The sequence below is a fragment of the Anolis carolinensis genome, chromosome 4 (assembly GCF_035594765.1).
Source record: "Anolis carolinensis isolate JA03-04 chromosome 4, rAnoCar3.1.pri, whole genome shotgun sequence".
In the NCBI taxonomy this organism is placed as follows: domain Eukaryota; kingdom Metazoa; phylum Chordata; class Lepidosauria; order Squamata; family Dactyloidae; genus Anolis; species Anolis carolinensis.
In genome coordinates, this window is record NC_085844.1 from 1972149 (window position 1) to 1987444 (window position 15296).

The following is a 15296-nucleotide window of genomic DNA, read 5'->3' on the forward strand; positions in this document are numbered from 1 at the left end:
GAGTTGTAGTTTCATGAAGTATATAGGACACACACACACACACATGAATGAATGCAGTTCAACCTCACTTGAACTGCCAAGGCTCAGTACTAGAGACTCTGGGGAGCTGAAGATTCATGAGATATTAAGGCTGTATGTATGTGTGTGTATGTGTGTGTATATATATATATATATATACACACACACATACACACACATACATACATGAGATATTAAGGCTGTATGTATGTGTGTGTATGTGTGTGTGTATATATATATATATATACACACACACATATACATATACACACACACATACACATATACACATACACAATACATACAAACATTATAGAACAAATGCAGTTTGACCCCATTTGAACTGCTGGGGCCTAGTGCTATGGACTCCTGGGAGTTGTAGTTTCATGAGATATTAAGGTTGTATGAATGTATCCATGTATATGAGCATGTGCATATATTTATTTATTATTTATTTATTTACTACATTTATATCCTGCTCTTCTCGCCCCAAAGGGGACTCAGAACGGCTTACAAATCAAATGAACATACAATATATGATTAGAATAACACAATATAAGTATTAATTTACTATACTGTACTATGGAAGTAGTTCAATACATAATGGTGCTCATCTCCATTTCTAAGCTCCAGAAGACAGGAGCAGAATTCAAAACGATCTTGACAGACTAGAGAGATGGGCCAAAACTAACAAAATGAAGTTCAACAGGGACAAATGCAAGATACTTCACTTCGGGAGAAAAAATGGAAATCAAAGATACAGAATGGGGGACGCCTGGCTTGACAGCAGTATGTGCGAAAAAGACCTTGGAGTCCTCGTGGACAACAAGTTAAACATGAGCCAACAATGTGATGCGGCTGCTAAAAAAGCCAATGGGATTCTGGCCTCATCAATAGGGGAATAGCGTCTAGATCCAGGGAAGTTATGCTCCCCCTCTATTCTGCCTTGGTCAGACCACACCTGGAATACTGTGTCCAATTTTGGGCACCACAGTTGAAGGGAGATGTTGACAAGCTGGAAAGCGTCCAGAGGAGGGCGACTAAAATGATTAAGGGTCTGGAGAACAAGCCCTATGAGGAGCGGCTAAAAGAGCTGGGCATGTTTAGCCTGCAGAAGAGAAGGCTGAGAGGAGACATGATAGCCATGTACAAATATGTTAAGGGAAGTCATAGGGAAGAGGGAGCAAGCTTGTTTTCTGCTGCCCTGCAGACTAGGACACGGAACAATGGCTTCAAACTACAGGAAAGGAAGGAGATTCCACCTGAACATCAGGAAGAACTTCCTCACTGTGAGAGCTGTTCGACAGTGGAACTCTCTCCCCGGGGCCGTGGTGGAGGCTCCTTCCTTGGAGGCTTTTAAGCAGAGGCTGGATGGCCATCTGTCGGGGGTGCTTTGAATGCGATTTCCTGCTTCTTAGCAGGGGGTTGGACTAGATGGCCCATGTGGTCTCTTCCAACTCTACTATTCTATGATTCTATGATTCTATATCATTATATGGTAATACTATTAGTAATATTACATTTAATATATAATATATAATTAATGTTATTATATTGTATTATTAGTATAATATTGTATTACATTATAATATTATTATCAATAATATATATATATATATATATATATATATATATATAGATAGATAGATAGGACGAATGCAGTTTGACCCCATGTGAACTGATTCATATATTTATATACATATTATTGGATGAACACAGTTCGACCCCACTTAAACTGCTGTAGGATTAATGAAGTTGAACCCTATTTGAACTGCCAGTGCACAGTGCTATGGACTCCTGGGGCTGTAGTTTCATGAGATATTAAGGCTGTGTGTATGCGTGTTTATATATATGTATAGGTAAAGATAATGGTTTTCCCCTGACATTAAGTCCAGTCGTGTCCGACTTCTGGAAGTTGGTGCTCATCTCCATTTCTAAGCGGAAGAACCGGCATTGTCCGTAGACACCTCCAAGGTCATGTGGCCGGCATGATGACTGCATTGAGGGCCATTTCCTTCCTGCAGAAGCGGTACCTATTGATCTACTCACATTTGCATGTTTTAACTGCTAGGTTGGCAGAAGCTGGGTTTAACAGTGGGAGCTCACTCCGCTCCACAGATTCGAACCGCCAACCTTTTGGTCAGTAAGTTCAGCAGCTCAGCCTGCTGCGCCACTGGGGGCACCATATATATGTACAGTAGAGTCTCATCCAAGCCTCGCTTATCCAACGTTCTGGATTATCCAACGCATTTTTGTAGACAATGTTTTCAATACATCATGATATTGTGGAACTAAATTCATAAATACAGTAATTACTACATAGCATTATTATGTATTGAACTACTTTTTCTGTCAGATTTATTGTATAACATGATGTTTTGGTGCTTAATTTGTAAAATCATAAACTAATTTGATGTTTAATAGGCTATTCCTTAATCCCTCCTTATTATCCAACATATTCACTTATCCAACATTCTGCCGGCCCGTTTATGTTGGATAAGTGAGATTCTACTGTATCTACATAGAGTATCTACGTAGAGTCTCACTTATCCAACATAAACGGGCCGGCAGAACGTTGGATAAGCGAATATGTTGGATAATAAGGAGAGATTAAAGAGAAGCCTATTAAACATCAAAATAGGTTATGATTTTACAAATTAAGCACCAAAACATCATGTTAGATACCATAGTTGACAGAAAAAATAGTTCAATATGTAGAAATGCTACGTAGTAATTACTGTATTTACTAATTTAGCACCAAAATATCATGATGTTTTGAAAACACTGACTACAAAAATGGCTTGGATAATCCAGAATGTTGGATAAGCGAGTGTTGGATAAGTGAGACTCTATTGTATTATTATTTATTATTTGGTCCCGGTGGTGATGGGCACACTGGGTGCCGTGCCAAAAGATAAGTGAAGCTCTACTGTATATATATATATATATATAAGTTGACATATGTGTGTGTGTGTGTATCTACATATATACACACATATGTGTATGTATGTGTGCGTGTAATGTATAGATATAGATACACACACACACACACACACACATATATATATATACAGTAGAGTCTCACTTATCCAACATTCGCTTATCCAACGTTCTGGATTATCCAACGCATTTTTGTAGACAATGTTTTCAATACATCATGATATTGTGGAACTAAATTCATAAATACAGTAATTACTACATAGCATTATTATGTATTGAACTACTTTTTCTGTCAGATTTATTGTATAACATGATGTTTTGGTGCTTAATTTGTAAAATCATAAACTAATTTGATGTTTAATAGGCTATTCCTTAATCCCTCCTTATTATCCAACATATTCACTTATCCAACATTCTGCCGGCCCGTTTATGTTGGATAAGTGAGATTCTACCTACATAGAGTATCTACGTAGAGTCTCACTTATCCAACATAAACGGGCCGGCAGAACGTTGGATAAGCGAATATGTTGGATAATAAGGAGAGATTAAAGAGAAGCCTATTAAACATCAAAATAGGTTATGATTTTACAAATTAAGCACCAAAACATCATGTTAGATACCATAGTTGACAGAAAAAAATAGTTCAATATGTAGAAATGCTACGTAGTAATTACTGTATTTACTAATTTAGCACCAAAATATCATGATGTTTTGAAAACACTGACTACAAAAATGGCTTGGATAATCCAGAATGTTGGATAAGTGAGTGTTGGATAAGTGAAGCTCTACTGTATATATATATGTTGACATATGTGTGTGTATCTACATATATACACACATATGTGTATGTATGTGTGTGTGTATCTACATATATACACACATATGTGTATGTATGTGTGTGTGTATGTATAGATACACACACACATATATATAAATATACAATATATGGGGACGAATGCAGTCCCACCCCATATGAACTCAGTGCTCTGGCCTCCTGGGAATTGTAGTTTGACGAGGCATCAGCAAACTTTGACAGAAAAGGCTAAAGGCCTTGAGAAACTACAGCTCCCAGGAAAGGTGACGTGAGGGACCCTATCTCCCAGAATCCCCCGTCCAGTAAGTAGCCAAGGCTATGTGCCGCACGAAAGAGTCGCTCCCAGGATCCCCCCTCCCCTCAAGACACGTGTCGAAGGAGACACGTGTGAATTCGCCACCATGGGACACAACTTCAGGAAGAGGTAAAGAAAGAGGAGACAGGACCGCGGTTCTCACCGAGCTTTGGCCAGCGTCCTCTTCTTCTTCTCCTTTGCCCCGCTCCATCTTTCCTTTTTTTCGCCTCAGAGAATCTCTCCCTCAGCCGCGTGCGCCTTCCTCGCTAGCTTGCGGGCGCGCATGCGCAGCCTCGCCACGCCCCCTTTCCGTGGGCTCCACTTGAGGCCGCGCATGTGCATAAACGAACACAGACCTCGCCACGCCCCCTTCTCAGGGCGCTCCAAGCTGCGCATGCGCACAAAGGAATCCCGGGCTCGTCACTCCCCCTTAGGTGCGCTCCTTGCAACTACGCATGCGCACAATATTCCCCTCCGCTTCCAAACACACACATAGTAATAAAACACATGATGATAAATGTTGGGAATATATTATAATATATTGTATATACATGTAATATTAATAATAACAATATGGTGTAATACAATGTAATAATTATTATAATTCACTATTATAATTGTATATTTATATTACATGCAATATTACTAATAATACTGTAATATAGTCGTATAATGTAATACATTGTATGTATATATATTTGTAAACCGTCCTGAGTCCCCTTCGGGGTGAGAAGGGCGGGATATAAATGTCGCTAATAAATAAATCAACACGACGAAATCAGATGTAAAAAAAAATCAGAGCCTGGGGCATACTAAGCATTTAGACTACAACTCCCGGCAGGCATTAGGCACGCTGCCTTTGGAAGTCGCTTCTGGGAAATGTAGTCCGCTTAAAATACGCATGCGCATAAGGCTAGACAAGCGGCAAGAGAGGGCGAAGTGGGCTACTGCGAGTTTTAGTCGGGCTGTCCGGCGCGTGCGCAGTAGTTTGAGCCGAGCCACTGCGCCGAGAGGGGCGTGAGAGGCGGGAGGTGCCGCGAATTGCGCGTGCGCAGGATCCCCCAAGATGGCGGCGGCCATGCCTGGGCTTTCTGAGGCGCTGAGTGCGCAGAGAAGGGCGACCGAAGTGTTGAAGGGCCGCTAGCCTCGCTTAGCCTTCCTCGCCGGCTGCCAGTCGGGGGCGAGGGCCTCCTGAGGCGGAGAAGGGCCTGGCATGGAGGCCCCGGGCGTGGGCGGGGCCGGAGCGGCGGGCAGCAACGTGCCGGCCTTCCTCACCAAGCTCTGGACCCTCGTCGAGGACCCCGAGACGGACCCGCTCATCTGCTGGAGCCCGGTGAGGAGGGAGGGTGGAGCGGGGAAGGAAGGGGAGAGGCCGAGGCACAATCAAAGCACTCCCAGCAGATGGCCGCCCGGCCTTTCAAGTAAATAATAATAACAAAAATAATAGGAGCAACTCCAGGGGCCATCATCCAATCCAGCCCCCTTCTGCCATGCAGGAAAGGCACAATCAAAGCACTCCCAGCAGATGGCCACCCAGGCCTTGAAGTAATAATAATAATAATAACAAAAATAATAGGAGCAACTCCAGGGGCCATCAACCAGTCCAACCCCCAACAGATGGCTGCCCGGCCTTTGAAGTAATAATAATATCAATAATAATAGGAGCAACTCCAGGAGCCATCATCCAGTCCAACCCCCATCAGATGGCTGCCCGGCCTTTGAAGTAATAATAATATCAATAATAATAGGAGCAACTCCAGGAGCCATCATCCAGTCCAACCCCCATCAGATGGCTGCCCGGCCTTTGAAGTAATAATAATATCAATAATAATAGGAGCAACTCCAGGAGCCATCATCCAGTCCAACCCCCATCAGATGGCTGCCCGGCCTTTGAAGTAATAATAATATCAATAATAATAGGAGCAACTCCAGGAGCCATCATCCAGTCCAACCCCCATCAGATGGCTGCCCGGCCTTTGAAGTAATAATAATATCAATAATAATAGGAGCAACTCCAGGAGCCATCATCCAGTCCAACCCCCATCAGATGGCTGCCCGGCCTTTGAAGTAATAATAATATCAATAATAATAGGAGCAACTCCAGGAGCCATCATCCAGTCCAACCCCCATCAGATGGCTGCCCGGCCTTTGAAGTAATAATAATAACAAAAATAATAGGAGCAACTCCAGGAGCCATCATACAGTCCAACCTCCTTCTGCCATGCAGAAAAGGCACAATCAAAGCATTCCCAACAGATGGCCACCCGGCCTTTGAAGTAATAATACAGTAGAGTCTCACTTATCCAAGCCTCACTTATCCAAGCCCCTGGATTATCCAAGCCATTTTTGTAGTCAATGTTTTCAATATATCATGATATTTTGGTGCTAAATTCATAAATACAGTAATTACAACATAACATTACTGTCTATTGAACTACGTTTTCTGTCAAATTAGTTGTATAACATGATGTTTTTGGTGCTTAATTTGTAAAATCATAACCTAATTTGATGTTTAATACGCTTTTCCTTAATCCCTCCTTATTATCCAAGATATTCGCTTATCCAAGCTTCTGCCGGCCCGTTTAGCTTGGATAAGTGAGACTCTACTGTAACATCAAAAATAATAGGAGCAACTCCAGGGGCCATCATCCAGTCCAACCCCCTTCTGCCATGCAGGAAAGGCACAATCAAAGCACCCCCAACAGATGGCCACCCAGCCTTTGAAGTAATAACAACAACAAAAATAATGGCCACCCGGCCTTAGAAGTAATGGGATCTTGACCTGTATCAATAGGAGCCTAGTGCCTAGATCCAGGAAAGTTATGCTACCTCTCTATTCTGCCCTGGTCAGACCACACCTGGAATCACACTGTGTCCCATTCTGGGCACCGCAATTGGAGATACTGACTCTAAGCTGTGTCCAGAGGAGGGTGACTCACAGGATCAAGGGCCTGGAGAACAAGCCCTAGGAGGAGCGATTTGAAGAGCTGGGCATGTTTAGCCTGCAGAAGAGAAGGCTAAGAGGAGACATAATAGTCATGTATAAATATGTGAGGGGAAGTCCTAGGGAGGAGAGGGCAAGCTTGTTTTCTGTTACCCTGGAGACTAGGATGCAGAGCAATGGCTTCAAACTTCAGGAAAGAAAGGAGATTCCACCTGAACATGAGGAAGAACTTCCTCCTCACTGTGAGGGAGAGATGTTTGGCAGTAGAACTCTCTCTCTGCCCTGGAGTGTGGTGGAGGCTCCTTCTTTGGAAGCTTTTATTTAGTTATTTATTTATTTACATCACTTTTACCCCGCCTTTCTCCCCGAGGGGACTCAAAGCGGCTTACAATAAATAGGCAAAAATTCAATGCCTAAAAACAATGTAAAAACAACAATTCATATAAAAAAAATCTACAAAACTACAATTCATATAAAACAGATACCATTGCAAAATAAAATAACAGTATATAAAATTTTAAGTATGTCCAAGGTTAGACATACTTAAAGAGACTTAAAGCAGAGACTGGATGGCCATCTGTCAGGGGTGCTTTGAATGCGATTTTCCTGCTTCTTGGCAGAGTGGGGTTGGACTGGATGGCCTACCAGTTCCCTTCCAACTCTGTTATTCTATGATTCTAATAATAATAATAATAATAATAATAGGAGCAACTCCAGGAGCCTTCATCCAATCCAACCCCCTTCTGCCATGCAGGAAAGGCACAATCAAAGCACCTCCAACAAGATGCTGCAGGGTGGTGGAATGCTGTCTGTGTGTTCCATGGAATTCCCTTCTCTGGAGGTTTGTAAGCAGAGGCTGGATGGCCATCTTTCAGAAAGGTCTGGATGGTGCCTTCCTGCCTATCAGTAAAGGGTTGGATTGGGGTCTTTTCCAACTCTAGGATTCTACGGTTCTAGGTCAGGGAGGAAGGGGTGCCTGTCATGGGGACGAGTTGGTCCTCCGCCTCCCTTCCTCCTGGAAAACACTACCAAAGTGTATCGCCAGCAGTAGCAGACAAAACACCCTTTGGATGCAGATAAGTCTCTTTTTTCTGAAGATATGCATAAATGTAATCGGGAAATACGAATTGTAGAATCACAGAATTGGAAGAGACCATAAGAGTCCTCCAGTTCAAGCCCCTTTTGACAGGGGGGAAAAGCACACTCTAAGCACTCCCAACAGATGACCATCCAGCCTCTGCTTCAAAACCTCCAGAGAAAGAGACTATCAGACTGATAGGCAGCAGTAGATTCCACTATTGAACAGCTCTTACGTTCTTTTTTAATGTTTAGGTGGGATCTCTCTTCCTGCAGCCATGACTCCATTGTTTTCTGTTCTCTAGAGCAGCAGAAAACAAGCTTGCCCCTTCCTCTATTGACATCCCTTCTCTGATATTTAAACATGGCTCTCGTGTCCCCTTCTCTCAGCCTTCTTTTTTTCCCCAAGCTGTACATCCCCAGCTGCTATTCAGACGGATTCATGGCTTCCAGACCTCTGACCACTTTGGCCTCCCTTCTCTGGACACCTTCCATGTTGCCCATCTCTTTCTTGTATTATGTTGCTCAGAACTGGACACAGTCTTATTCCAAGTGAGGTCTGAGCAAAGCAGAATACAGTGGGACTATCACTTCCTTAATGCTAGATATTAAATTATTGTCGATGTTTAGGATTGCATTGGATTTTTAAATGCTTCATCCACTGTTGCCTCATTTTCATCTTGTGTCTTAAACTGTAAGTTACTGGCATGGATTCCAACCTACAATACTGTACAATGCCTGGCATGTTGTCACTAAAACTGCAGGTGAGGCAGGGAGATAGGTGGGCTGGGCATTTTGAAATGCCTTCATATGTCACCCACCTACCCATCTCAGAGCTAAGCCTGGTTACCAGCACCTTGCTTTTCCCTTTATACAATCTGAAAGCAATCCTATCCTTTGTGGAGGAGCCCCATGCCAGAGCACAGACATGTGGTGCCCAGGTTGGCTAGACAGCACTAATATTGGCCATAACATGGAGACAACGCCCCACCTATCACTTCATCATCCCTCTCTTCCCTGACCCTCCCCTATCCCATCAAATTGTCTTTGACATACAATGACTTAGGTAACAGACCTCCAGAAGGACCAGTCAGCTAACTACCTTACTCAGGACTTGAACAATCTGGATTGTAGTAGGTAAATGCGATGATATCCCTTACAGCACTGTATATGTGTATGTGTTGTTATGTAGTCAAGTCAGTTTTGAGTTATGCTAAACTGCTAATAAAAATCTGGCAAGAGATCCTGTTGTTAATAATAGCTCTGCGGAGGCCTTGTAAACTCACAGCAAACCTGATTGCGAAAATGCACCTGTAATGTGGTCCCTTGTTTCCTACTGCGTTCAGCTGTCTCCTACATTATCATCTTTTCTACCGCGTCATGTTTTCTCATGACATGTCAGAAGTATGGTGCCATCCATTGAATCTTTGATGTACATTTATAAGAGTGTCAAGGTGCCTGAGAGAAATACCACAGAAATCTGGACTTCACAGTCTCAGTTCCTTGTAGGAAAGTACTAAAGACCGGTCATAGTGGAGACACTAGGCTTGGCAAAACAGCTGGATAAGCAGAAGATAATTTTTGGTTTGATTGATGAGGCCAATAGAGAAATTCCAGAAAGAGAGGAGCAGGAAGTGACACTACCAGTACTCTCAATTGTGATTATAATAAGTGATACCAAATATCAGTTTGTTGATCCTGTTGACCTGTGTGCTAGTATTTAGTTCCCCTTCACCAGGACTATCTTGTTTATGGGCAGGAGTGCTTTAGCAATAGTAGGGCATAGATTTAGATGGCTCTTGGGGTCGTTTCTTTCTCTGCCTCTGTGGTAGCTTTCCTGCTGCTGCTTAAAATACAAGTTACAGGCAGAGCATTGCTTGTCCAGAATTCTAAAATCCAAAAATTGTCTACTTGGGTGGCTGAGATGTAGAGGCATTTTTGCTTCCTGATGGTTCAGTGCACACAAACTTTGTTTCATGCACAAAATAATTAAAAATATTGAGTATAAAATTACTCTCAGGCTAAATATGAAACAAATGAATTTTGTGTTGCAAGTACATGTGCTTGCATATACATAATAAGATATCTTGGAGATGTGGATCGTATCTCCAATATATCTCATTATATATATGTAAGTATTAAAAAAATAAAATCTGACATTCCAAACTCTTCTGGTCCCAATAATTTCAGATAAGGGATCTCTACCTGTTGGTGGTTCTATGGATGATGTTGTTAGGCCATCCCAGCCAGACACAGGTCTTCTGCAGAACAGATTAATTTGTTATTCTGGCTCCATCTATAGTTAAGTAGTGTTCATATAGAACCATAATCCTGAATCTGTGAACCAGTGCCAGTCTGTGAACCAGTCCTTGGCGCATTAGGAATATTGTGTCTTCCTACTTGGCAGAAGGGATGGCCCTTGTGGTCTCTTCCAGCTCTTTGTTTCTAGGAAGAAGACCTCACTTGTTAGTTGCATTTATAAGCCTATGGAATAGTGTGCAAGGAGGGCACCTGAATGTGCTTATCTGCGGTGTTTACGCTTTGGTTTTGTGGAACTTGAGATCTAGTGAGCTCACAGTTGGCTACGCTGAGGATGGACAATATCACCCTGCTTTTAGGTTGTTGTGGAATCAATGTCTCTGAGCAAGGAGTCTTAGCATCCGTTCTCCCATATGCAGGATTCAGTTGTGAACAGCTTGTATGTACTAGGAAGGAATTCTGGATTACACATCTTCCTGAATATTGATGAGAGCTGTCTTCTGTGACCGAGCAGGACTTTTCCTTGTGGTCCTCCAGCTGGTATCTCAGTGTTTTTAAAATTGGCTCCACATACCACCCACCCCACAACATTAGAAGAATGAAAATAAAATAAAATCTGTAGATTAAACATGTCCACTTTTTGATTCCTCAGTATGGTTTTATTGAATTATTTGTGCCCCCATCGGGAGAGACAAAACAGCGTATAAATAAATATAAATAATAATAACAATAATAATAATAAACAGTGACATCATCTTACATAGTCACTGCACCCCACCTTATTTCCATTATTTTGTTGTGATGAAACTGTTCTTTGATCACACATCTTCCAGGAACATAATGTTGATGTTCAGGAAATGGGAAGTTTAAAGCTGCATTTCATTTTCAGGTGGACCTCAGGTTTCTTGTCCTCTCTGTTGTTCTTGAACAATGGAGCCTATTTCCAAAGGATGGCAGTGCGTTTCCAGTCCAAGAGCAGTGGCTTGTGGTGGTCACATTCTGCCAGTCTTTCTTTTCCGTGTTCACTTCCATGTCGACTAGGGCAGTACCCTTTAGAAGGTAGAATCAGCCACAAGTGGTGGCAGTTTAAACCAGCATGTTTGCATATTGTTCAGTTGGGTGTTTACCCTCAATTTATAATACAACAAGTGTAGGGTTGTTTACCTATACTGTGACCAAAGGGGATTGGGTTCAAATCCCATCTCTGTCCATCATCTCAGCAGGACCTTAAGAAAGAGAGATTCTCTTGGTCTTGAGTCTGGACCTGTAAAAAGGCAGGTGCTCTTCCATGTCTTTTACAGTGATTGCAGACATTATTTCTAAGATGCCATCTTGTTCAGATTCCCCCTTCTTTCAAAGTGTGGATTCCTATTTCCTTTAAAACTTATTCCTAAGCATTGTTTCAAACTCTCCTGTAAAATCTTTGGTGCTGATTCAGCATTGTACTGTTGTAAAAGTAACCATAGTCTGTGTTGGGAATAGCAGTGCAGGAAATGGGGCAGAAACAAACCCTCACCTCTGAATTATGGTGAAGAGAGATTGGAATGTCAGTTAATTAAGGCAAAAGCTACTTTGATGGGCTGTCTCTGCTTGTGGCCACCAGAGAGCAGAGCCTTCTACTCAATGTCCTTAAAGTATGTCTGTGTGTCTGCTTTCAAGTCTCTTGCCAACTTATGGAAACCCCATGTATCTCACACAGTTTTCTTTGGCAAGGAATCCTCAGAGGTGGCTTTGCCAGTTCCTTACTCTGAAATAGAGCTGACAGCATCTGGGATTTCCTGGTGGTCTCCTATCGAATTCCGTTGCTTATTTATTTATTATTTATTTACTTATTTACAGCATTTATATTCCGCCCTTCTCAGGACGGATCACATTACACATATAGGCAAACATTCAATGCCTTTTAACATAGAACAAGACAAACAAACATAGGCTCCGAGCGGGCCTCGAACTCATGACCTCCTGGTCAGAGTGATTCATTGCAGTTAATTGCAGCTGGCTTGCTCTCCTGCCTGTGCCACAGCCCAAGACCAGACAGAATCTGTTGCCTTCAGAGTATTTAGGTGTCTAAACTCCCTCTTTTTTGGGGAAAATATGCTGAGCACAAGTTGTGGCATCCAGGAGAAAAAAGCAAAATGGTATCAGCTATGGCTTTCCTAATTTAGCACAGTCCCATTTGAATTGGGAAATATGCCAATGTCGGATTACTAGAATGCCAGCCTCTTGCAGATTTTAGATACAGTAGAGTCTTACTTATCCAATATAAACGGGCCGGCAGAACATTGGATAAATGAATATGTTGGATAATAAGGAGGCATTAAGGAAAAGCCTATTAAACATCAAATTAGGTTATGATTTTACAAATTAAGCACCAAAACATCATGTTATACAACAAATTTGACAGAAAAGGTAGCTCAATATACAGTAATGCTATGTAGTAATTACTGTATTTACGAATTTAGCACCAAAATATCACGATGTATTGAAAACATTGACTACAAAATGTGTTGGATAATCCAGAAGGTTGGATAAGCGAGTGTTGGATAAGTGAGACTCTACTGTACTGTGAGACCAGATCCAAGGTAGAATTATGTCGGTTGGTTTATTTGTGGCTTTGCAAAAGAGCATGCCATGTCTCATGGTTGGCAGCCACCACTGGCAGCATATTGCTTCCTAAGATCGAGCTTTGGAATATCCAGTTAAGAAGGTGTGCGTTGGTCAGATTTTCCACTCATATACCTTTGAATGATGCATAGAGAAACCCAAGCAATGTCCTACACATTTTCCCCCTCTCTGTTTTGACATTGAGGAAAGTTCTTTTTTAAAACTAAAATGTTAAAGCAAGTTGCAGAGTCTGTTTTGTCATGTTGAGATCAGGAGTTTGTGTTTACCCGCTCATCTTTGTGGCATAGGCCCTGCTTCAGTCACTGTTGCTTGTCCTTCTTCTTCCCAAAGTATTCCTCCTCTATTTCACCTTTATGCTGTTTACTCTGTTTGACAGCATAGCTTCACATCCCATGGCTCCATACCACTGAAAACCCAGTAAGTGTCAACAATTAAAAAGGAGCCTGCTTGCTTTCTGCTCCTTGTAATATTTTCACCAGCTCCCTGTAACCTCTGTGTGATCTGCAGGTGAAGGTTCTCCTCTCTGTCCCGTTGTGCCTTGAAAAGGGTAATGCTTGTGCTTGGCTCAAGTTTCCTTCCAGTTGCAAAGCCCCCCTCTTCCTGCCCAGCCATCCTCAGGCCAAAGAAGGGTCTCCCTCCTAGATATTGGCCCTTCCTCCCCAGAACAGTTGCCTCATCTCCTCCCAGCCACCGCTGGGAATTTGCAAAGCGCCTGAATGCCGTCTGCGGAATGAATCAATCCTTTTGTTTAAGTAATACATGTCAGATCTGATTATGTGGAAACCGAGCTGCCTCTCTTGTTGCCGACTCCTGTCTTGAGAGCCTCCTGTTGCGAGAAGAGTGTGCTGATTCTAGGTTAAAGCCCACAACCCACAAGAAGAGACGCAGCTGAACACAACTGGACTGTAACAACACAAAACGTGCCTGTGGTTAGTTAGGCCAAAGTCCCCCCTACATCCAGGTCTCTGAGGGACTTGAGCAGGTGCATCACTCTGCAGATCGGCATCTCAATGTCAGTGCATAGCTGTTCACAAATAAACCAAAGGAGATTGGGTCAGGTGTGTCAAATCAGTTAATGAACCTCAGCTGAGCCTATCTGAGAACAGAAACCCACGCAATGCAACGGCTGAACTGTTGCTTTAAAATGGCTGGATTTCTGGGAGATGTGTTAGACTTCTGAAGAAGAAGCTGTACCCTCCAATCCAGAGTTGGTCATAATGCAGCACACGGGCCCTTGGAATCACCCAAGAAACCCCAAAGCTCCCAGAGTTCCCAAAAGGCCTTTAAACATTTTCCACTGCAAGACTGCTCAAAATTGTCCAGAATTGCCTGAAGATACAGCAGTTTGCTTTCCTTAACCCCCTCCCCAAATCTCTCCAGAAGATGAAAACAATGCCCAGAATGCTGGTTAGAAGTCACTTTCTGGCTCTTTATAGATCTCCATTCAAAACAGAGCGAAAGCTCTCAATTGTACTCAAGCATAATAAAATAAAGACAGGCATAACACCCGAAGAAGTGATAACGAAACAAGGGAAACAACCCGGGAGACCTTGTTATGTGCAAGTTCTTGGCTTTGCGAATCAAACGAAGTATTCCTTTGAATATAGAAGTTGTTGTCTTGGAGGTTAAATTTCTTTACTACGATTGACATTGGCTCAAGATTTCACGCAACTCCAGGAATAATATGGACTTGGTTATTTCCATATGCTTTACTTTATGTCTGTTACTTACTCCTTGAACATTATATCCTTTGTTGGATTATGATATGAAATTTGTACTTTTACTTTTGATACTCTGGAAGTAATTTCTTCATATATAATATAGTTTGTAATAACTTACTCTTAGGCAAAGTTGTAGAAAGTAGATCCGTGTTGCATTTCTTGTGAGTAATGCAAGAGTGTATATGCACATACATTGTTGTTCTAGAAGTCCCTTCGGGCATGCTGAAATCTGCCAATGTGGGTAGAATGTCAAGGGAATGGTTGATATAGTGAAATGTTTAACTCATTGTTTCATTCTAAGTGTGTGTGTTTGCTTCGAGAAGCTATCCAGTACAGAAGTACTGTATATACTCGAGTATAAGCCTAGTTTTTCAGCCCTTTTTTAGGGCTGAAAAAGCTCCCCTCGGCTCATACTCAAGTGAAGGTCCTGGCCAGCTTCTATTCAGGTCCGCTTATACTTGAGTATATAGGTATTCAGAGTTGTCTTATCTTATTAAAGTCTTATTATTATCTTAAATTACAGTTTTATATAAATATTCAAAAACATTTAACCTACTGATGCCTCAAATAATGCAATTTTATTAATACAGTAGAATCTCACTT

The 15296-nt window shown here is 42.1% G+C and overlaps 2 protein-coding genes across 3 annotated transcripts in view; one reads left to right on the forward strand and one right to left on the reverse strand.

Moving 5' to 3' along the window:
* The window catches only part of LOC103281364 (BOP1 ribosomal biogenesis factor), a 35947-nt gene extending 31557 nt beyond the window's left edge, over positions 1-4390 (reverse strand). The window contains exon 1 of the mRNA XM_062979844.1: positions 4231-4390. Within this exon, the coding sequence (XP_062835914.1) occupies positions 4231-4278 (48 nt within the window). The 5' untranslated portion in view covers positions 4279-4390. The remainder of the gene's footprint in view (positions 1-4230) is intronic.
* A 689-nt stretch (positions 4391-5079) lies between these two features.
* Positions 5080-15296, forward strand: part of hsf1 (heat shock transcription factor 1) — a 69759-nt gene continuing 59542 nt past the window's right edge. For both annotated transcript variants that reach the window (XM_062979845.1, XM_062979846.1), the window contains exon 1: positions 5080-5400. In XM_062979845.1, the coding sequence (XP_062835915.1) occupies positions 5281-5400 (120 nt within the window). In that variant the 5' untranslated portion in view covers positions 5080-5280. The remainder of the gene's footprint in view (positions 5401-15296) is intronic.